The sequence below is a fragment of the Rhamphochromis longiceps genome, linkage group LG13 (genome assembly GCF_057381845.1).
Source record: "Rhamphochromis longiceps isolate RC_006_pf linkage group LG13, R_longiceps_female_GT1.1, whole genome shotgun sequence".
NCBI lineage: Eukaryota > Metazoa > Chordata > Actinopteri > Cichliformes > Cichlidae > Rhamphochromis > Rhamphochromis longiceps.
The window spans coordinates 39,231,988-39,255,226 of record NC_140569.1 but is presented as its reverse complement, the minus strand read 5'-3'; the positions used below and the strand labels follow the sequence as shown (position 1 = coordinate 39,255,226).

Sequence of the window (23,239 nt, the reverse complement as noted above, 5' to 3'; positions counted from 1 at the left end):
GCATGGTCCCTCCTGCTAGCCCTCAATGTCTACGTGTATTTAACCTTGAGAGGTGGGCAACGACGCCAGGGGTGGGGTGTACACCCTGATGGTAATTTGGACTCTGTGATTGTGCCCACCCCCAAGATCCTATATGTATGTGTAATGAGAGTGTGAGTAATGTGAATGTCTAAGTTGTGGGATAAAATTGAGGCAGAGGCAGCCAGAAGGGGACAGAGGGGGGGGGGTAGTCTCCTCTGCACCCTGGTGACATACCCCTACTCCAAGGTCCTGCATGTGTGGGTGGTTGTGGTGGAGCGGGAAGAGGGAGGCAGCTGGAGATGGGGAGGGAAGGAAGGGAGGGGCAGGTGACCCCTCCCTGGGGCCAGCTCCCCCGCTGACCCCAGTAGGCACCCCCATACTCTGCGACCCGCCAGGGAAAGGGGGCCCAGGCCCATCCAGACCGGGGCCCAGTGCAGCAGCGCCTCCCGGCCACACAGAGCCCGGGACAGTCCACCCAACCCCACCACAGAGAAAACTGCACCCACCCCACCATCCACTCATCTTCCAGACTACATAAGACAATAAACACCCAGGCTGAGATCTTCCTCCACCTCTCCTGTATCTCCCCCTCCTGCAGAGAGAGTTCCTGAAGAGAGGAAAGCTCCTGCAAGATGTGACAATCTCCCCCACCAGTTGAAGAGCCCCCCAGGTGGCTCGATGCACTGGCGGCACCCTGCTCCTGGGCTGGGCCCCGATGCACCCACCCGCCCACAACCCTGGTGACACACCAACCAGGACCCAAGCCCCCGAGGCCCGGCCCGGGCCCCAGCCCAGAGACGGAGCGCCCCCAGAACCTCACGCCCATCCCGGACCCACCCAGGGCCAGCCAGGCTACCAGGTCAGTAACCCACGTCCGTCAGCACAGACCCTCCCCTAGCCCCGCTGCACGCAGCCGCGAGGAAACAGTCACCCGAGAGCCAACAGAGCCCTTAATAGGCCATGATCGATACCCCGGGTTGAGCCCCCCAAGGAAGACGCCTCCGGGAACCCCCCGACGCCCTAAGCCTGTCGTAAATATTATTTACATTGAAAGTCTAATTACAGACTCGCGTTGAATGCCATTTCTGTAGGATACGAGACAAAAACCCAACTTTGACTTGTAAGAAATATTTTATTAGTTCATTATATGTGTTGGATGGAAGAGTGACGTCTAAGTAAAGTGGTGCAGTGCAAAAACATGTGTATGCATGCTGCCTCTGTGGTCTGAGGTCACTAATCTTCTGTTGGTGGATCTGGATGGAGGACAAACAATAGTTTGGGTCATTTTTTTCCCTTTGGTTAAAAGCTGTCACGTTTATTTATAGCACCAAACCACAGCAATGTTTGAGCTCAAGCTGCTTTATACTTGCAGCCCCAAGACGAGTTTTCTATTCATTACCCAAGTCTGTCGGCCTCCCACAGCCCAGAAAAATATCACCCTGACTTTAACTGATGTGCAAGCAGTTTGCTAATCCCTCTGCAGTCAACACGCCAATAATTCAGTTCAATCATATTGTTTAATTGATGCTTTTGACTTTTATTACACAGAGTGCCAACTCTCAATGAGCACAATTGCAAAGTGTATAAAATAAAACACAAATTTTTACACACATTTTATTCCTAACACAATGCAGCCAACTCTGCTTGATCCTTCAAGCGCTGTAAACTCGACTGATCAGTCATGTGACCTGGCAGTGAGTCTTTAAGCACGCTCAATCATCCGGGTAAGGAAAGAGAAGGCAGAGAGCCCACAGCATCACTCAGGAAGCTCCAACGTGTCCCCGAGTTCAAGGCTCCAGGGCGTCAGGCTGTCAGTGGCTGCAGATTTTTCACAGTGCCGGATCACACAGCCTGTTCAAACACTGACTAAATGTTGTCATGGAAATAGGCTCCTTCATTCAGGTGGCAGAGCAGATGGAGGCAGGTAAAGGACAGAGGAGTGATACAGAGTGATGATCAGACCAGGACGTATAACTCGTGGTCTGAAGTGACACAACGCTGTCACTGGACTTGTTCTGTATGAAGAGTTTTCACTTACACACTTCCTCAGACTCACAGAGGATTAATCACGCTCTCAGGAAAAACTCAGCAGATAAGATGCAAGGACCAGCCTGAGCGCGCAGCATCTTTGAAGGCTGACAGGCTTGGGCTCGAGCACTGGAATGATCCGCTCTCATGTTCAGTTTCTCGATAGTTTATTGTGAGCACATCGATTACATTTTACTTTAATACTGCAATCAAATGTACTGAGATTGGTCTTCATGAATAGGAATGGCTGACCTGGGAGTGCATACAAAAATGTCACATGTGACGAGGTGTAAGATCAGAAACAGCTTAAAAAAGGTGCTGTAACAGCTTCCTGTCAGGTTGGGGTTAGCATGAGTGCGTGTTCGGGAATCAGAGACTTGCTGCTAGGATCTTGGCTCGGTTCTCTTCGTACTGGTGCAGCATCCTCTGCAGGTTGTGGTCAGCAGGAATCACCTGCAAACACACACATCATTCTTAAATATCAGGAAGATCAGGGTTGGCTATGAGGGACTTACTCGACACAGAAAGCAGCAAAAACATGGCTCCAAACCAGATTAAAGCCTGTGTTTTGGGGGAAGCGGGGAAAACAAACAATGATACAGTGTCTCTACGCTGCACTAAAGGACAAACCTGGATAAAACTAATTGTAGGGACGGCTTTCCCAAGCGTTCTTCATAGTGGGGTTGAATATGCTTCATCACAAAGCGTAATCCTGACAGCAGACAGTCTTCTGAATCAAAACAGAGCTGGTACTGCAAAAGAGACGGCTGAAAGCTGAAGGCTCCGCCTCTCCTGTGGGGGCTGAACGTCCCTGTCACTGCAGTATTTTGGATCAACTGAAGGCTTTTCAGGGAGTTTTTAGGACATCCTGATAAGAATGAATATGTCCAGCCTAGAAGTAATAAATGCATGAACAGGAAGAACACCACTACACAGGCTCTTCTATACAGTGAGCAGCAAAGATCTTCTAAATGAGTGGATAGAGCTGGATAGAAAGAATAGAAAACAGTGCTCGTATGTGTTGTGTGTGGATGGGTGAATGAGGCATACAGTATGACATGCTTTGAGTAGAAAAGCACTTAATAAGAACGAGTCCAATCACACTGACACAACTCGTGCTTCAAAAACAACTTGGGTCAACCAGACCTGGGAGTTTGGGCCCAGGTTCCTCGTCGTGTTTCTAATCAGTGTGGAAGAGTGCACCGTCCCGTCCTTGTTATGGGCTTAGTTGCAACAATATTTAGGTGGGTGGCATGAGACAAGAACCCAAGGTTTCCCCAATTCATTGTTATCATTCACTGTGTGTGTCTGTGGTGTGAGAGTACTACCTGAAAGCAAAGCTGTGCTCGTGTGAACACTCACCAACACAGGAGCAGGAACAGGCCAGGAGCTACGCCTGATTAGCCACTCCTCATAAAGCTGGTGAATGGACTCAAGGTACTCCTGGTGGATGGACACACACACACACACACACACACACACCTGAGAGACAGCTCACTGCTGATATTTATGGGCTCCGCAGTTTAACAAGGATTTTATTTAAGGTCTTTTTATCCGGAACGACTCTAATTCTTTGGGATTTTAAGATTCATGTTTGCTGCCCCACTAAACCTCTTGTGAAAGACGTCCTGAACCTTACTGACTGTTTTAGTCTTGTTCAGTCGGCGCTCCCTCCCACGAGCGTGGACGTACTTTGGATTCAGTCTTATCTCGTGCTCTGTAATTATGTGATATTCTAATTTGCACTTTTGGTAAATGGCCTGGTTCTTATATAGCGCTTTTCTACTCTGAGCACTCAAAGCGCTTTATACAACTAATTCATTCACCCATTCACACAAGCACTTCTAAGCTTAAGTGCTAAGTATCTAGCATTCATAGACATTCACACTCCGATGGATGCATCGGAGAGCAACATGGGTTAGTATCTTGCCCGAGGATATTTGGCATGCAGACTGGAGCAGCCTGGGATCGAACCACCGACCTTCTGGTTAGTGGCTGATCTGCTCTGCCACCTGAGCTACAGCCACTTTTCTGATCACTGTCATAATTCAAATTTCTGTGCTGACCAGTTAAACCTCTGTTACCTGTGCGCGAGCTCTGCACCATCACTCCTGCTGGACATTTTTCTGCTGTTTCAGAATATTGGGGCCTTTATTTGGGCATCAGCCAGGCTCTGCTCCCTCTTCTCCAACCTGCTCACAGGCAACGTAAACGCGACAGCATTTCCCCAGTTTTGGCTTCCAGTAAATTTTAGATTTGATTTTAAGCTTTAATTGTTTGCTTTTAAGTCTCTAAATGGGTCGGCTCCCTCTTACCTCTCTGAACATACTCCTAACAGAGCCTTCAGGTCTTGTTGTTCCTAGAAGCAGACTCAAACACAGAGCAGGCCGGCCTTTACGGTGGCTACATCGTGACTTTGGAACGCTCTCCTTTTCGCATTAGGACCTCCCTAACACCACATCTTTATTCCCTTACTGTGACTCTTTTCTTTGTTTTTGTGACCTGTCTGTTGGGTTTTTTCCCAGTTTGTGCAGCACTTTGGTCAACCTGTTGTTTAAAAACATACTTATAAATACACTGACTTGAATTGACAGGACGCCTGCTGTAAACTTGTCATGCATGTTTGTAGTAGCAGTTGTCTGGTAAGGTGTAAATATTGATGCCACCTCACTGCAGTCCATGTAGTGAAGCCCCAGGTGAACAGAAACTGGAGCTAGGAGGAAGCCGTGTGCTGACGTGTGCTGCTGCTCACATCTTTAGCCTTTTGTTGCATCTCTAGGAACCAGCTTCACCTTTGAAGCAGAGCTCCAGCATTTGTACGCGTTTCAAACAAAGTGTTAAATGCCATTTGCCTTGACAAACCTCAGATTTTTCACCATGAGTTGGAAATGTTTTCAGACTCTCTGGAGTAGCTTTGTGGTCACTTCAAGTGGTCATTAGATTGGCACTACTGTGCAGCTGTCTGTGTCCCTTTGAATTGACAAACTTCAATGAAGTGAAGCACAAGCTCCTCACCAGTGGAATGACTTTCTCCTCTTCTCTGCATCGCTGCTTTAACCTTTCATGGCAGGTCTGAGGAGACGTCTGCAGGTAAACTGGAGCCAGGGAAAAAGCCAAATATGACATGTATCATTATTATTACTGCGACTACATGAACTCATTTCATTACATAGGAATGCCATTTGTATAAACACACAACCTCAAAGACAGAGGTCAGTTCTCATCGTGTACATTCAGACGTGCACAGGATTCGTGCTTTGTTTCTTGATGCTGAGCTGCAGCAGGTTTGTTTGTGTTGTACTCACCAATGAGATCAACAGGAATGCAAATGTTAGCTGTAATCCAGTCAAACCACTCGCTGAGAACAGCATAGTCCACCTCTGGCATTTTCCCACTGGAAGAAAAACATGAAATAAAACTCTAATTCTACTCAAAGCACTTTATAAACATGTCTCATTCACTCATTCACAGGTTCTATCTGACCTAACGAGCTTGGAAAGAAAACCGACTGGACTTCTTGAAATGTCTTGAAGACGTTTCAGCTCTCACCTTAGAAGCATCTTCAGTTCTAAGGTCTCACAGTGATTTCACCCAGAACCTCCGCTGATAATGACCCACACCCCATTTCACACGTTGGCACATGATCACTAGCGGGTCAACAACACCAACTACGGCTTAAATACCCGGGACTCTCCACACATTGGAGGTTCAACCATAGACTGTAGCAGTCAAAGATCAAACCATCAACGCTCTGATTAGTAGGTGACCGTCTCTACCTCCCGAACCACCCCAGCTCTCTAAATTCCCAGAAATGTCAGAAATGCTCAGTTACAGGTTGGATGATTCATTTGAGACAGTTACATATTTTAAATGAAATGTTACATTTTAAGTAACTGCTTCTCTGTTTACATAGCTGCGGCTGTGAGGCACTTTGGCCATTACTGCAAATCAACATCTGGACTATTTCATGGTAAGACTTGGCTACAATGATGCATGACTGAACACGACCTTTACATTAAAGACATGAGAACAGATGCTGAGCCTGACTGAAATAACAATCCATCCTCTCTGTCTGTACATAAATCACATGCACAGGTTGCACACTCTCCTACTTCAGCGCTGCAGGGCTGTGTTGTTCAGGTGAAACTGTGTGGATGATCCGTGGATCAGATTACTGTACCTTCTGAAGAGATTCTCCACAAAGATGTACTTGGCGCTGAAGAGAGATCTCTCCATCATCCTAACAGGAGCTGCCTGAAACCAACAAGAAACAGCACGTGTGCCAGCGTATCCGTTTGCATAACCAGCGTACAGCCATCAGTGTGCTAGCCCAGGCTATATGGGTGTTAGCATGCAACAAAACAAGCACAGAGTAAACCAGCTGTGGTGCTAGCTAGCAGGACACTTACCACAGCTGACAGGTGTCGATCCAGCATAGTGAGCTGAACGTAGGTCTGTAGCGTGATGCCCCAGCGCTGAGGATCCTGGTACATTAAAGCCTGCGGGGACAGAACCTGCAGGTGAACAGCTAGACTGACATGCAGGGAAGTCACACTACCAACCAGCACTCAACACATTCCCAGAGCATTTGATAAGCTTGACCAGACTCCTGAGGAAGGATCCTGATGGAAGCGGGAGTATACAGAGACAATCCATGGTGTTTACACTCACCACATCTCATCCCAAGTCAACACTGTTCAGCACCAGCGCGTTAAACACCGGCGCGTTCAGCACCGGCATGTTAAGCACCAGCATGTTAAGCACCGGCATGTTAAGCACCGGCGCGTTCAGCACCGGCGCGTTCAGCACCGGCATGTTAAGCACCGGCGCGTTCAGCACCGGCGCGTTCAACACTCCAGCATCATAAAAGCACAAAATGTTTTGGAAGAATCCTTCCAGCTCTGCACACTGACAGCACGGTCATGTACGTTACCAGAGGGTTGTGCCCTCGGACATCTCTCCATTTAGAGATTGGCTCTGTAAGGACCTGCAAGAAAGAGGCAAGGAGAGAGGAATACATTCGTGAACAAATGGTATACTTTGAGCTCGGTAACACTGGAAATCTTGAACACACACAGCTACACTGCACAAAGACTGACTGACCTCGATACTGCTGGTTTTGCTGAAATATTCCAGACATGTTGTCTTCCCACTGGCAATGTTCCCCTCAACACAGATCTGAACACAGCAACGTACAGGCAGACTGTCAGACACTGCTGTGAGTCTCTGAATATTCATCACTTCCACTGAAAAACTATGGACGATCCGTCCCACATGAGAATCTGCTGTCCACATTAACATTCACATCATTCCCAGCATGCACCGAGGGGCAAACTCAGATTAAACATGGAGGCTCACCACTGCTTTCCTGTCCTCTCCATCCCGCAACAGCTTCCCTTAGAAGGGGGACAACACAGTCAGACTCGATTTCACTTCCTGTAAGTGTTATTGGTTGATTGATTTGAAGGGGGCTCAATACTGTGGGAAATAAAAGATAAAACCTCAAAGAGCTCGTTTTGAACTGTTTGTTTCCCCACATGTTCTTATGACGCTACTCTGAGTCACTCCCTTTTCATCAGCTACTGCTGACAGCACACAACACGTTAACTGACTGCAGATACTCTGTAGGCTACAATTAACCTGAGTTCAGACTGAGGTCAGATCGCTGCTGTCGATCTGTAAGCACCGGGGCAGACATTTGAACCCGGCTGGTTAAACGCTGCTTTAAAGCTCGAGTTCAGCACGGGTCTGATGTGTCCTGACAGCGGCAGCACTGACCTGCAGCCCCGGGCCGTGTCCCGCTGCGGGCTCTGGACGGGACCAGCCTGAATCCCCCGGCACACGCTTTCCTCCACCCGCTCCATCCAGCCCACAAACATGCCGGCGCCACGGCACGGCGAGCGGACACGAGTGTGACACACACCGACATCAGTGTGCCATGTCAACAGCCTGTACACGATCCTCTGTACTCACCACACAGGAAGAAGAAGCGCCGCATTTCTTCTTCGAATTATAAGAAGCCGCATCACTGTCAAACAGCGCCACCTACTGTAGACGACCAATCGTCTGCTCGACGGAAGTTGCGTCACCAAAACAACAACAACACGAAGCGGAAGAGCGAAGAAGTCGGCAAGTCCGCTATTTTTTTAATGGAAACTGGCATTTCTTCTATGTTTACGTCAAGTTACAGAGTCTGGATTTAGCGGAAACGACGCTGAATAGCGCGTTTAACCCTTTTGCTTTGTGGTAAATGTTAGCCGCGCGCTAGCCGCCCATTTCTAGTCTTTTCAGTGGCTACACCTGCTTTCCGTGGCTCGTTACAAACGATCTGAGATATATGAAGTAGTAAGCGTATTTAATGCCATACTAGGCAGATTTACCGCACTGCCATTTACTACACATTTACCCGTGTTTGGCTATTGTCAGTACATCTCGCTCGTTGTAAACTTTCTTTAAACATGTATGATTCCAGCCTACCGGATGGGCACTTTTGACTTTTTGTAGTTCAGTTCACTGATTGACTCTCCTGCAGTGCTGTTTTCCTGTATTCATCACCTTTAATAAAGTGTCCTGTGTTACAGTAACAGTGAGTTGTGGATTTACTTAATGAATGCCTAAGTTGGGCTTTAATCTGCCTTAGACATGTGTTTTGTATTTTTTTATTATTAAGTTATTCTCTGCCAATAGGTCTAGAAACACATAACAGACCTGAACCAACGAAGCAATGTGTACATGCAGGCAAAGACAAGTTTTGGAAGTATTTGTACAACACATGCCTCCGCAACAACTTCAGCGTTTCCTGGAATTGATTAGGAAACACTAACAGAGCTATTATCTGTTATGGGAGTCAAATTTCCCCAGATAGTCTTGGTTGACTGTGAAGGCCATGGTGTATGATCACGCCATTTTCATAATCAACTATTCAGTCTATTTGTCACAGGACAAACATAATCTCTCATAGCAAGTTTGTAATGATTTTACAACTCTTTTACCTTTGGCAAGTGAACTCTAACATGTCTGTCTGTAAATGACAGTGTCATGAATAATCCTTCAGTTTTTACCAGTACAAAAGTAAAACAGTTACATTGTCTCATCAGGAGAACCTAAAAGACTCCTCTTATGGCTAGTCTTTGCACATGATAATCACAGAAGAAAAGAAAGGAATTGATTTTCAATTGCGCTTAATTTCAGGAGACTTTCCAACCTGTTGGTTCAAAAGAGCCAAAAGAAAATCCTCATCGACGTTGGAGTAAAAACTAGATGCTTTTATTGGAATATACACTGATAATGCTTACTGTCCTGTCATTGTAAACCAGTCAGAATACATAAATAACTCATTGTGATCATGCTGACTGACTTATGTATGTATGTATGTATATATATGTATATATTGTACTATTCTTAGTTAGCGTATTGTCTGTCTTGTCTTAATGTTGGTTTAAAATGGAGCACTGTAACAAAAAATAATTTCCCCCAGGGATCAATAAAGTATTCTGATTCTGAAGACCACAGACAGCAGTCCAGGCGTCAGGTGGGATAAAGGAGCTGGAAACATCACCTGACAAAGAAAAATCAGACAACAAACTGAGTGAATAAAAGAAGGCTTCTTCGTTGCACATTTTTCACCAATCACAAGCCTGTTCTTTCACTCTAGACTTTCGACCAATCACCGATCAGGATGAATTGCACTGCTGTACTGTGCATCCCCGTCCGCACAAGAGGGCGACAAAGGAGTGTTTGCACACCGTAGGAGGAGGAGAAGAAGAAGAAGTAGCGTTCAGCATGGCCGCAGGTTGGGAGGCAAAGCTGCAGCTGGTCCAGAGACACGTCCGCGCTTTCCCAGACTTTCCCAAGAAAGGGATCCTGTTCAGGTAAGACACTGCGTTCTTGTTTGAACGGCCCAGCAAACGTAAGGTCTCTTCGCTGGTCTACCGCGAATAGAAACGGGTCTCTGAGAGCTGTAACCAGGTGCAAGGGCACGTGTCAGACCCCTGCTACCAGGAAGCACACTTTGCCCCCACAGTGAGCACTTAGGAACAGCCGAATAGTGTGTGTGTGTGTGTGTGTGTGTGTGTGTGTGTGTGTGTGTGTGTGTGTGTGTGTGTGTGTGTGTGTGTGTGTGTGTGTGTGTGTGTGTGTGTGTCTGTCGTGCAGTGCAGAGGGAGGGCGGGGCTCTTCAAGTTAAAGCAGCGGCTCATGTAGTCTGTCATCGGTACCAGCTCATCTATGACCTACGATTGTTTCCACAGCCTGAGCTTCAGACAGTGAACGGCCTCCGTGACCCGCTGAGCATGAGGTCAATATCAGTGTGTATTTCAAAATAAAATCCCTTTGAAATCTTGCTGTCAGGATGCCGCAATGGCTCAAAGCACTGAAAGCCTTCACTGTAGTCAGAGAACTGCTCAGAGGTTAACTTCAGAGGCCTTTGAACATGACGATGAGCTGTTTAATAAGGAATACATCACGCAAATGAATATGAAACAACGTTTAACCTTCACGCTGTTAGTAGTTTTTGACGGTGGCAATATTTTCTTGCAACACTTTGATGACTGTGCATGAAAATTGCCACTCAGCTCTGAATGTTGCAGACACAGAAACAGTTGATCTGTTACAGTAATATAATCGGGTGTTAGCCTTCCAGCAGTGAAAATGCATACAGTGTTTTCTAATAGTACTCCCTAGAGGTAGCATGTAAAAAGTAGTCCGCCCAACACAGAGCCCAGTGACACTACAACATCCAGCTACAGGCTGGTTCAGTTCAAATAACATGCAGTATTTGTTCAGTTAGTACTGTGCATTATAACTATGCCACCTACAAGTCAAAGGCTGGGTTTTGTCACTCCAATGTCAAATATAGATCAGAAATCAACACTTTGCATCTCTAGGAAATGAAATCTCTCTGTGGAAATGTATGTTATAATTCTGATGTGTATCCAAAAGGACTGGTTACTATTTAAGCCTGACTCTTTACCTGGAGGTCCAATCCCCCCAGTAAGTAGACGAACCACTATTCCTGCTGAGCCACAGCTACTCCCAGTATCAGCTGATCATAGGAATTTGCTGATATATCAGTATTGGGATTTATAACAGCTGATAAATGGAGACACAGGAGAAAACCCTTCAGCATGGTTTCAGGGTGTTCCTCCTGTGCTCATGTTGCATTGTTTGTCTATCAGAGGGTGGCTTCCCTCAGAAAAAGATCAGCAGTTATATCTGACTTTTAAGCCACCAAACAATAGCATGAGTCTTAAAAGCCCTGTATCTGCCAGGCTATAAATGCTACAAACTGTTGTGTCTGAATCTTGCAGAGATATTTGTCCCATCCTCAAGGATGCAGCTGCCCTTAAAGCAGTAATTGACCTGTTTGAAGAACATGTGAGGAACATGTACCAGCACGTGGATCTGATTGTAGGTAAGAAAAACAAAAGCAGAGCTCTGAAACTGCTGTGCTCCACCTTTTAAAGGCGTCTTTAACACACCTTAAACATCCTCTCAGCCAGCTGTATCGCATGCTTGGTGTTCGGAAAGTCCACTTTATTTGTGCAGCTGTGTGAGATATTGTGTGTTAACTCCTGTGAGTATAGTGGTAAAGCATGTACACTCCATCAGATACTTCTGTTCAATATTTTTCCATCACTTGTTCTTAGTGTAAGCTGTCTTACAACGTCAAACATGAGGCCGCCCTGGACCCAGCTCCTCAGCAACAGCTGCTCAAAGTGAAAGAGTTGAGACTGGCAGGAAGCCGGCCTGTACCTGCTTGCTTCCTTAGTTTATTTATGTTCTTAAGCCAGTCAGGTCCGTGTAACAGTCAACAGCACACGGTGAATAAATGAAAGTGGCTCTCTTTTTATCTGGTTAAGTTACCATGGTAACTCATGCTGAAGTTGGCTGTGTTCAGTTTAGGTTTAAAATTGCCTGGAAAGACAATATTTACATTGACTCTTTATTGTGCAACATGTGTGAGTTAAGCAGTGCTGTAATCAAACCATCACAAACTTGCATTATCACAGGATTATTTGTGATGTAGAAAATGTTGTGTTTGATCCTTAAGCTGCTGCCGAGTCTCTTTTAGTCTGTTCGAAGTGCAGCTGCTAGAGTACAAGAATATCTGTTACACACTGAACTCCTTTATCAGGCTGTGGGACCGTGAGCTTTACTGCTTCCATGCATCCAGTTTAAATGTGCAGCCGTCACTTTAGTAGCAAACAGCAACCCTGAGCACGCTCAGACACACAATCACTCACAGAGGATTAAATAATCTTATCTGCAACAGTGTTGCAGTTTACTGCTGTTTCTATAGAATTCTAATCATTCAATCACAGTCATCATCTGATAACGTCTCTGGTTTGGTTCGGGCAGGTTTGATGTTATTGTGTCCTTTTAATGTAAATGTTGCTCCTCCCACCTCATTATTGCTGTTTGTGTGTGGCAGGTTTAGATGCTCGTGGTTTCCTGTTTGGGCCTCTGCTCGCCCAGAGGCTAGGTGTTGGCTTCGTCCTGGTCAGAAAGAAAGGCAAACTGCCCGGAGCCACTGTTTCTGTCTCTTATGATCTGGAGTATGGCAAGGTAAAGAACACAAGGACACACTCTGAAAGGTTTGTGTGTTTGGAGGGCGGGCAGGATGAAACTGTTAGAGATGAGGTACTAAGGACAATCCTCATAAAAGTGGAGGAAATATGTATTTTTGGACATTTCACTGCTCGACTTTTTCATCCCCACTCCTCTTTTCCATGGGGCAGTTGAACGCATCCCTTCCACAAGCCGTATACAGAGACACTTATGGAAATGTAGACACTATGATCCTATTCTGCAGACAAGGCAGCAATATCTTAGACACACCTTCAGCCTTACTGGCCTGCTGTAAGCGCTGCGTCCTATAGGAAGGATCCAGCACCACAAACCCAGGATGGGAGGGTTTGTGGTGTTTGTTACATAACAAACAAACAGTATACTAAGACAATGTCAGCTTGTTTTCACCTGTTGAAGTGGAAAATAAGATCCAGTTGAAGTGCATCCTTTAGGTCCTGTAGTGCTAATCACAAATACGTGCACTGCAGCTTGCTGTCATATTCGTGTTTTTGTTTCAGTGACGTGTCTGCACAGCAGCTCAGAGATTCAGAGACAGAAAACCCACTGCTAGCTATCATGATGCAGATATGAGTCGAGGTTTACAAGAAACTCCGTTTCTCCTTTCACTGTTACTTGAGATAAGAAGTTTAGTCTCTGTTGCATCGTTGAGCTTGACCACATTCAGATCTCATTAAAAATGGTATTTACTCTGTTCCCCCAGGCAGAAGCAGAGATCCAGGAGGATGCTGTGGCGCCAGGACAAAGGGTCCTGCTCGTCGATGACCTCCTGGCTACTGGAGGTGAGAAATTGCCCAGTTTAGATGTGATTCAGTCCGACTGAGACATGAATACAAGTTATGTTGCTGAATATTTCCCCTTACTGGCACTTCTGCTTTTACTTCAACATTAGATAATCCGTGTAACATTATGGATGCCACGGGGGGATTCAGCGTTCACAGAAACAACCTTCATAACAGACGGCAGCTCTGATGCGTAGCGGTCGTTTCTTATGGTTTATGAAAGAAGCTGCACAGCTCGCTCGCGGCTGACACACAGCATTAATATTACTAGAATCTTTTTTCCCCCAGTCTCATGTTGTGACTCTGGTTTGACTTTTTTAATTAATGGCAGCTTTCCTGTCTTGAAATGGCAGTGATGAAAAGTTTGACTAGAACAGCATCGTCCTGTCTGGGCAGTGATGCGCACTACTCGTCTTCACTTTTCATACTTTGTTTAATCTTCCCCTGTTTTGGCCCATAGAGTCGTGCACGTCCAGCGAGGGGCAGTTACATTTTGGAGGTCTGTCTGTGAAACCCCTCTGAGACGCATAACGTGAACGGGACCATAAGTTAGGCTAAAGTCAACCCAGGCTTTCAGCTCAGCTTGAAGCGAATGTTGTTGTGCGCGAGACACCTTTAAGCTTTCTTTCAGCTGCAGCAGCAGGGCTGTAATTCAAACACAGGCTTACTCTGCATGAAAGTTTCATACATCGGTCCAGAAGTACTAACAGTTGCTGTTTTGGGTCATATTGATCCATTAAATATGTTTTTTTTATTGATCCATATCACAGAACGCCGAGGTAATGAGGTCTGAGAGCTCTCCCTGTTTTCTGGAAGACTGAAAGAAAAGTTACCTGACAAGCCCAAATCCTGCTTTGCACTGTCGTCTTGGGTCCCCCTACTTCAATAAAAACTCGGTGTAGAGGGAAATAAAGCGGATTGGGCTGTTAGGAGTATCGGTGGGATGCGTGACTTTCTTTGGACTGATTTCTCTTAGGAAGTCTGCCTTTAAGACTTTGACATGTGTGTATTGCAGGGACGCTGCATGCTGCCGCCGAGCTGATGAGGAAACAGCAGGCTGAGGTTCTGGGCTGCATGGTGGTCATCGAGCTCAAAGAGCTAAACGGCATCGACAAACTCAAACCACACAGAGTCTTCTCCCTGCTTCAGTACTGAGGACACTCGACCCAGACAAGAAATCTCTTAATTTTACAGTAATTTTGTTTACAGGGTGTAGCTGCGCCCCGTTATTTTAATGGGATGTTACTGGAAGTACAGTACGTCCAGTGTCTGAGCAGCATCCAAGTTTACTTTGCCTCAGCTCAGAAGGCAGGGTGAGTTTGACCCTGTCTGGGTTCATGTTCAGGCGTGACGACTCTGCCACTGGAAGGCAGCTGCTAGTCACGTAACATGAACAACTGTGATGGAAATAACAGGGAGTGCAGATGAGACTGAAATGACTAAGAATACAAAAGATGCAGCACATGAACACGCAGCAGCCTCCATCAATGTAATGACTGAAAAAAGAAACGTTCCACTGGAAATGACCAAAACCAGCTTTACTGGGTGTAACTTTGCAATAAAGTGTACAACACATCTGTGTCAGTCCAATCATGTAACATCTAAAAACAAACACTGGTTATCACTGATGACTAAATGATCATCACGGTCTATGCTGGAACATTTAAAGCCGTGAGACAAGCTTAATACTGGTTTAGAATCAAGTGTGCAGCTTAAATTGTCTTTGTGTGCAAGTCTTCCAGCTGCAGCCAGCTGTGCTTTGCTCGAGGGTGAGTGTAGTTGTAGAGCACAGCAGCTGTCATGAAGCAGGTCTGCTTACACATCAAACCAGAACGAGCCGAACACGAGCTGAAACTCCGGTTTGGTCACAGCAAAGTCAATCATTACCTTTACTGATGAGTTACATCAGCCTGCAGCTGTTCGAATGGACCCGTTTTCTGCATCAGTAATGAGAACATCAAACACCCACAGCACCCTGCTGAGCTGTTTAAGATCCCCTCATGACCAATCCACCATTCGTGACAGCACAAAGCTGGGTGCAGCTCTTCACTGTGTTTCTTGAACATTCTCATCAAACAGTGACTCTGAATCTAAAATACAAAATGAGTTTACTGCATAGAAAAGTGTTCCTAATAACAAAGTCAGTACATCCGTGTTACACTTTGGATAGAAGGAAAAAACAAAACTGGATCAGTGTTTCCAACAACTCAGCACAAGCATGTCAGGAGGACTCCTTCAACTCCATCCATGTATTATCCAAACCAGACGAACGTGCCAAAACCTGCGGACAACCACTGAAACGTGCTAAAAATACTGCGAGGCGACCAGGCCTCAGATCAGAGTCTCCTCCTCTCGGAGTCTGCTGTTCACCGTGTCCGTCACAGTGCTGAGCTCCATGTTCTTATTCAGCTTCAGGTACAAGTCCTTCCTCACTGTGTGAAGAGTCAGCCAATCACCAGCCACTTCTGCCAGCAGATGGATGTGTTTCTCCATTTCACCTGTTGATTACAAAGGATCAGCCGGTCAGCTTCTACCTAGTGAATACGGCTCTACCTGGTTCAGTTTTCTGCTACATTTCTAACAGTTACAAACAGAAACCCTGTGTGGAGGGAGATCTCAGCACAAGCACCACATTGTTCTTGTTTCGTGAACCAACCTGTGCTCAGAGAAGATCTGTAGCTTGCCACCATCCGGTTACACGCCACCTCCATCGTTAAAGCCGGTTTCTTCTCTGCAACAAACACACTGCGGAGAATCCGTGCCAGCTCCCCAAGGCGTGACATCATTAACAGGCGCTCCTCCTGCTTGCTGTTACGAGTCATGACTGCCTGGAGCTTCTGTGCCTCCTTTGCCCGAATCTGAGGAGAAAGCAAAGTAAACTATAAAGATGTGTTTTTAGCAGCTGTTAGAGACAAAAATCACATCTTAAAGAAGCTCCAACAGCACTGTGGTCGACCCCCCTGAAGAACTGTGTGCCCGGTCTACCTACCCGGTCCAGCAGAGACTGGGACACCCCTTTCAGGGCATTTGGGACAGCTGATGTTTGGGGGACTGTGGGGTTCTCCTGGGATGTTGGCTCTTTGTGAGCAGCTTTGTCTTCTGTCTTCAGAGCCAGCCCAATCAGAGCCTTCTCCATCTGAACACACACAAAAAGCCAACACATTTAGCGTTACAGTAATTATACTAATATAAAGTTCCGTTAAAGAGCATCATGACAATCCCCGGCAGCCTACACCTGTTGCAGCATAACTAAGGGAGGATTCAGGGTCACCGGTCCAGCCCTAACTTCAGCAAAAAGGAAAGCTTGAATCTTGAAAGTAGAGATAGTGTCTGTCTCCTGAATCCAAACTGGAAGCTGGTTCCACAGAAGAGGGGCCTGAAAACTGAAGGCTCTGCCTCCCATTCTACTTTTAAATACTCTAGGAACAACAAGTAGGCCTGCAGAGCAAGAGCGAAGTGCTCTAATAGGGTGATATGGTACTACAATAATGATTGCATTTTATAAAGCGCTTTACAATGCCACTATTCATTCACTCTCACATTCACACACTGGTGGAGGCAGCTGCAGTTGTAGCCACAGCTGCCCTGGGGCAGACTGACATCATTAAGATATGATGGGGCACAAATATACAAGAATATGATTTTGGATTTCCAAATATCCAACTACGCTCTCTCTCTAGTCCCCGTCACCCAACGAAAGCAGTCCTACATGTTGGATGGAGCACACGTGCTGGTCAAAACGACTCAGCCTCTTAACAGTAAGACGTTCTTGTGACTACACCCACTGTTACTAAGTAGTGCTCACCAGTTTCCTGGAACTGAACATACAACTGAGAAAAATGCTGAATTAGGAGCTGCATCTCTCCAAAGGGATCGATGGCGGTAAGCTGTCAGTCACCATGTTCACGCAGACGGCTTTGATTAAACTTGTTCCTTCTGTCCTTCACCCTCATGAACAGTAGGTGGTGATGCGAGTTTACAAGTAACAACACAAAACACGCGACGCTGGTCTGGTGGCAGACTCAGGAGGGGCTACGTGATTAACTGAGAGGGGAAAGTGCTACAGAGTGTGGGTATGACACAGCTGTTTGTGATTGAGGTCAAGTGTTGAACTGACAGCCTGGAGTGATTACTGCCCATGTGACCTTCAATCTTTTGAGACAACGCCACAAATGTGTGTAAACAACACCTGAAATTCAGAGTGCTAACACCTAACAGATATTAATCTCAGACTACAGTAAGCTCATCGTTTACGCAGAAGCGTGAGAGCGGCGACACTGCTGCAGCACCTTAGGTGTGATGAGTGAGCGGGCCTTGTCGAGCACCTCCTGAGCTGTGGCCAGTTTCTCCGGGCGAGGAGTCTGAGGCAGTGCGCTCGTATGGACGGCTGGCACAGAGTCCACATTAAAGCGAGGATGCCAGCGGGTCAGTTTGTCTTCTGGAACCAACACTGGGGGATCCAACGAGGACAGGAAAACCTGCAGGGAAAAAAAAAGGAGATTTAGGCAAAAGTTTGAGACGACAACAAAAAAGTAACTGCTGTGTGACTTATTAAAAAAATGAGTGAACCCAAACTAGAGCAGCTGACCTTGTGGTGCTGTTTGACAATGGAAAGCAGGCTGTTATGGAACACACGTCTTCTCTCCAGGAGACGAGAGGCTGACAGCACAGGTCGAGCCTCGCCATTTTCTGAGGAGAACAACCCCAAAAACCCAAATCAAAGCCATGTACTGAGGGACAGTTTACAAATATGGTATTTGGAGAAAAGGGTTGGCTGAGCTGAAGGTGACGTGCGCTCTAACCGGAGACGATGATGGGGTCCACGGTCAGCTGGTAGCTTCCCTTCTTAATGCTGCTGTTGAAAGCTTGGATGTGTTTCTCCTGCCGGAACGTGTAGGCCTCAGGAAACACCGTCTTTATCTGACCCACGTGGCTCTCTTCAAAGCGCCTCAAAGAGGAAAGAAGTCAGTTATTATCTTTAGCAGCGAGCCACAGGTCCAGCGAGCCTTAGCTTAAAAACACACGAAGCTGCTGACAGCTGGAACCTTTCTAGCACAAACAACAGGACTGCTGACACATTCCACTTTCCCACACATTCTCAGCTTTTGTCTCACGAACTCATCCGACTAACCGAACACTTACTTGTGCATCATGTCCTGAACTCCCCGTTTGATCTTGGTGAAGGTCGCGGTCTCGCAGCGGTTGTACAACATGGCGACCACAGTGTCCATGCTTCTGAACATTTCAGCCAGCACCTTGTAATGGTAGGGGAGCGAGAGGCCTGGGGGGGCATCTTGAGCAAGAGTGTGGTACCGCTGATACGCTGGCTGCTCGGTGCTGGACACACAAGGGAGGACATTCACTTTAACATGGACTAAACAAAAGCTCATCTTTGGGGAAATGCAGCTTACTCTCACTTAGCTCTGTGCACATGTGCAAGTGCTCACCTGTCCTGAGCACGGGTCTCAGTCAGCTCATGCTCCGCTGCTGCTTTTGCTTCCTTCCTCTTCTGAGCTTTAGCTGCAAGCTCTTTGGCCCGAGCTACAGAGAGCTTCAGGGTCTTAGCTTCAGCAGAGGCCGAAATGATGGTTTCAGGAACAGCAGGGGAGCTACTGTCAGGCACTAAAGATGGAGAGGGTGTAGCTGAGGATGCAGTGGCAGGGATCTCATCTACACGCTTCTTAATCCTCAGAAGGCGTGACTTGAGAGCAGCGATGTCCTCTTTACCCAGGACCTGCCAGAAATGGAAAAAGGTGCTCTCAGCTAGGGCTGCTCAGTTAATCGAATTTTAACCACGATCTGGGCTTTCAGTGAAAATAATGGTGATTATCATTTTTGCCATAATCGAGCAGCCCTACTCTCAGCTGCGACCAAAACACACCAGAGGTCATGTGTGCAGCCCTGCTCCCCACATGCTGATTAGCCATCATGAGTGTTTCTCTCTCACACACAGCAACCTTTGTTAAAGAGAGGCGTGTTTCAGATATGATCAGGCTGCTCTCATTGTTCCAGTATGAAGACCGATCGACTTATTCAAACTGCTGAGACTGAACCCTCTCAGGAATGATATTAAATCACAAGTTCAGTCTCTGAGAAAAGGCATAGAAACATCTCATTTATTCAGCTGAGAAACCTCGTGAGATTCAGAATGCCGATTTAAAGCCAGATCAGTCCAGAGGAGCAAATATCCAGACACTACAAAGATCTGAGCATGACGAAGAGTACACAAAGCCTGCAACTACAGAGTGAAGGCAGGACAAAGCCTGTGGGTCTGTGTGTACATGCACACATCTGTTACCTGTGCCGTGTCTGCGGGCAGCTCGAGTTTCTTCCTGGCAGACCGCCTCGCCGGCCTCTCTGCTCCTGCAGCGGCTGCCGGTGCTCCGAGATCCGCCTGCCGCCTCTTCTTGGCGGTGCTGTGCTCGACGGCTGCGGCGGACACGGTCGCTCCGAGGTCAGCCGAGCCCCGCTTGGGGGTGCGGGGACTGGAGAGGGGTTGCTCCGCGCCATGGTTCAGCCCTGCGGCCTCGTCGATTACACGGAGAAACTCTTCATGAACTGTCGACGAACACGAGAAGGCGCTGCGTGGCTCTGTCGGCTTCGTTGGGCCGCCAGTGGCTTTCTTCGTCCGGGAGTAGAAGTCGGTAACCCGAGCCTGAGACATGCCGCTGGCCTCACAAGCGAACACGAAAACAAAACGAGGACGAGCAGAGCCCCAGCACACAGACGCCGTCTGCAAACGTTCTCCGGAAGTGCGCACACTGCACAGGAAGAAGAAACAAATGTTCGCGCGAAATGAATAAAGCCACGCCTCCCCCGGTCCTCTTGGTCGGAGGGTAAACCAGGACTGGAGCAGACCGTGGGCGGGCGTGTTCTTCTTCTGTGTAAAAGTTTTCCACACGCTAAACACGGGCTTTGAGCGGTGCTGTGGATCAACATGTCCAGTGTCTGTTTGTGAAAGTGTAACTTTACCTGTCTAATCACCATGGTTACAGCAGGTGATCACGTTCAAATCACGCCACCTTCCCGATAGTTTGCTGCGTGTTTCAGTGACACACACAAATAACACCGGTCCACCCAACCTTGTGGGTTCACACAAAGGGAGAATCTGTCTAACAAACCACAGTAAAGGTAATGAGAATATTCGTGCTAAATAGTATGCAGTTAATCATGACAAAGTTCAAAAGGGACATGAATGTGAAAGCTATCCTGAGACTTCTGGGTCACGTGCTAGAACATTTTGTCTTTACTTTGAAATGGGAAAATGTTGTATTTGTTTCTTTCAAAGGCAAAACGGAAGATGTATACTTTATAATAAATCTGTTAGCTATCTTAGCTAAATGTTATTTCCAGAAATGCAAATACAGTAGCCAAAAGCCTCATTTTAAACACAGCTATACTGATAACTGCTTAGTGGATCACTTAATAAAAAGGCTATAAAAACAATTACTATTTGTACTAATTACAAATTATTTGAATGTAGGCTATGTAACTTTTTATATGCACCCCCTGGCATGTGTTAATTATGTTCAAATACATTCTCTGTATACTGTTGCTTAATAAAGTTGTTGTTGTTTTTTTTGTTTTTTGTTTTTTTTTGGGGGGGGGGGGGGGGAGCAGAATAACACTAGATCACAACCACGTCACTGTGTGTCGACAGGGGCGTAATTTCCAGGGGGGTTAGGGGGGTCAGATTTATTTATTTATTTAGACAGAGAGACCCCCCAAGGTTTAGCACGCTGATGAGCAGTGAGCTTTGAATGGTCCACAGCAGCCACTCAGCCACAGGATGACTGAGTGGACTGTGCGCCATTGATCTCTTCTGTGATTTGCAGCCGGAAGCTGGAAGATAAATCTGTGGCTGTGGCTCAATGCGGACACTGAGCCACAGCCACAGATTTATCAAATCCAAACTTTTGTTGACTTTGTAACTGAAACCTGTGAAAAATCAGCTGATATCTGGAGTTCTGTAATGTGGAAACATCTGGAGAGAACAAGTCGTAATTTCACTGCTTTGCAGTCAGGAGTGGCTGCTGAGCGCCACGAGTTTATTTCAATTAATATCGTTTTTCTAAGTCATCACATCAGGATCAACGCGGTGACCTCTCCACGCCGGTGCTGCGTCACCCTGCGTACGCAGAGGGGCGCTACCTGACCGCGTTATTATACGAATTTTGCCAAACTTGACGTGAGGAGCGGCCTCAGGTACCCCCAAGTACTGACTGACACGGATCTGACACGGGAGAGTGTGAAAGGGTCATTAGAAGAAGGACTGAGTGCTGTGAGCGCTCTGCACGAACTTTAACGCGCAGTCAGACTGCGAGAGAGGGAGGCGACTGTGAGCAGCTGCAGTATGAACGCCCCTCACACGGACCGCCCGTGAATCACTTTTTCCATGTGCCGCGGAGCCGCCTCAGCCCGGCCTCCAGCTATCCCTACAGAAGACCCCCTCCCTCGGCTCAGCGCGAAGCGGAGCTTCAGTGTGAGTGTTCACGTTACGGAGTAACGGCCCGGACAGCGATCGGCCACCTTAGACCAAATGGAGTGCGTCTGACATCGAGCCAGCCTTCGTGCCGTGTGCGCGGCGTTGACGTGCTCTGCCATGGATCTTCAGGTGGTTGTCTGGCTCTTCTACTGCCTTCTGCTGCCCTCCGGCCTCTTAACAGGTAAGCTGAAAGAGAAGCAGCTGCACTGATGCCAGCACAGCGGCTCTCGGCTCGTCCGGGCTCGGCTCCGTGACGCACTGGGAGTTCGCCAGGGAGTCAAAACTCTCCACAAGTTTGACAGAAGTCGTACAGGCCGACACATTTCCACACTGCGTTTATAGTTCAGAGGTGTTCACAGAAACTCTCAGCCCTGCGTGTCACACAGCTCTCTGCTCCGGAGTTTGGCTCAAAAGTGTCACTGCTGCGCGTGCACGAGCACGAGCTTTTCTCCAAGGCGCTGATGTGGAAAACACCAGTTCACATTAGGTAACCGAACTGCTGCATGCACTGCAGGTTTTCCTGAGCGTGAGCGGAAAGTAAGTGTGTCTATTGCGCGTGTTAAAGCTGCCATCCTGTCTGGGCTGTGGAAAAGCTTGTTTGCGCCCCCGTTTCTCAGTCAGCCATCAGTTTAACAGTGGACATGATGAAATGCCTTTCAGTTGGGGCCTGCAGGAGAGAAGACGACCCTCTGTGTGTGGGACAGACAACAATCCAGTGGCTTGTTGGGTGGTGGGTCCTTGCTAAAAGCAGTGTGTGGCTGTGGTCTCCAGCAGCCCGCTGACACACCCTGCACTGACTCGACTGCACTGGTACTTTCTAGGGCTGGGTATCGTCACTGATTTCTAGAATCGATTCAATTCCGATTCACAAGGTCCCGAATCGATTCGATCCACGATTCGATTTAATTCGATTCGATTCGATTTGAATCTGGGAAATTTTGACAGTCAGAAATATTATAATTCAGATCAGTACATTTACATATTTTTGTATCAATAAAAAGGAAGCTGACACACGCAAGACTTTATCAAAGGTGTGAGCATCACAGCAGAGGCCTTTGTGTCAAAGTAGCTGAAGATAAAACACAGAAAAACATGAAGGTGGTTTTCCTGGCCTGGGATTTTATAAAAATATTCTGCAGTACATCAAAAACGAAAGAAAACCATTAATCAACATATGAACATTACCTCTGAAGTTACAGAGGTTTTATTAGAGACACGGTTAAGCGTTTTGCATTTTGAATAATTTTAAAAAGTTTAAATTTGTTCAGTATTGAACAGCAGAAATGAGGTTTTCTTTTCGGAAGAATGTAAAAGGGAAAAAAACAGCGGCCGACAG

General features: G+C 46.9%; 4 protein-coding genes across 8 annotated transcripts in view; 2 read left to right on the top strand and 2 right to left on the bottom strand.

The window, feature by feature from the left end:
- Window positions 1–1,534: 1,534 nt before the first annotated feature.
- Window positions 1,535–8,055, bottom strand: tk2 (thymidine kinase 2). 2 transcript variants are annotated; one of them, XM_085427223.1, is made up of 10 exons: window positions 7,828–8,051; window positions 7,408–7,445; window positions 7,153–7,227; window positions 6,983–7,036; window positions 6,459–6,548; window positions 6,230–6,303; window positions 5,355–5,443; window positions 5,065–5,144; window positions 3,412–3,492; window positions 1,535–2,502 (listed from the first exon to the last, which is right to left on the bottom strand). In XM_085427223.1, exons 1-10 carry the CDS (start codon window positions 7,976–7,978, stop codon window positions 2,419–2,421), a joined length of 816 nt encoding a protein of 271 aa, XP_085283349.1. In that variant the 5' UTR covers window positions 7,979–8,051; the 3' UTR covers window positions 1,535–2,418. The 2 variants fall into 2 exon arrangements, with proteins under 2 accessions (XP_085283349.1, XP_085283350.1); XM_085427224.1 differs by lacking the exon at window positions 3,412–3,492 and having other exon boundaries at window positions 7,828–8,055.
- Window positions 8,056–9,757: 1,702 nt separating this feature from the next.
- On the top strand, window positions 9,758–14,993 carry aprt (adenine phosphoribosyltransferase). Its single transcript, XM_085427225.1, has 5 exons — window positions 9,758–9,920; window positions 11,358–11,461; window positions 12,482–12,615; window positions 13,340–13,418; window positions 14,434–14,993. Exons 1-5 carry the CDS (start codon window positions 9,832–9,834, stop codon window positions 14,571–14,573), a joined length of 546 nt encoding a protein of 181 aa, XP_085283351.1. The 5' UTR covers window positions 9,758–9,831; the 3' UTR covers window positions 14,574–14,993.
- On the bottom strand, window positions 14,936–20,188 carry cdt1 (chromatin licensing and DNA replication factor 1). The gene is made up of 9 exons (XM_085427222.1): window positions 19,717–20,188; window positions 18,866–19,152; window positions 18,561–18,755; window positions 18,221–18,366; window positions 18,007–18,107; window positions 17,708–17,896; window positions 16,408–16,554; window positions 16,075–16,276; window positions 14,936–15,916 (listed from the first exon to the last, which is right to left on the bottom strand). The coding sequence occupies exons 1-9, from the start codon at window positions 20,080–20,082 to the stop codon at window positions 15,750–15,752; spliced, it is 1,800 nt and encodes a 599-aa protein (XP_085283348.1). The 5' UTR covers window positions 20,083–20,188; the 3' UTR covers window positions 14,936–15,749.
- A 1,426-nt stretch (window positions 20,189–21,614) lies between these two features.
- piezo1 (piezo type mechanosensitive ion channel component 1 (Er blood group)) overlaps window positions 21,615–23,239 on the top strand; it is a 95,359-nt gene continuing 93,734 nt past the window's right edge. For 2 of the 4 annotated variants that reach the window (XM_085427221.1, XM_085427220.1), the window contains exon 1: window positions 21,615–22,084. In XM_085427221.1, coding sequence (XP_085283347.1) covers window positions 22,021–22,084 — 64 coding nt within the window. In that variant the 5' untranslated portion in view covers window positions 21,615–22,020. The remainder of the gene's footprint in view (window positions 22,085–23,239) is intronic. The other 2 variants (XM_085427219.1, XM_085427217.1) reach the window with 1 other exon arrangement.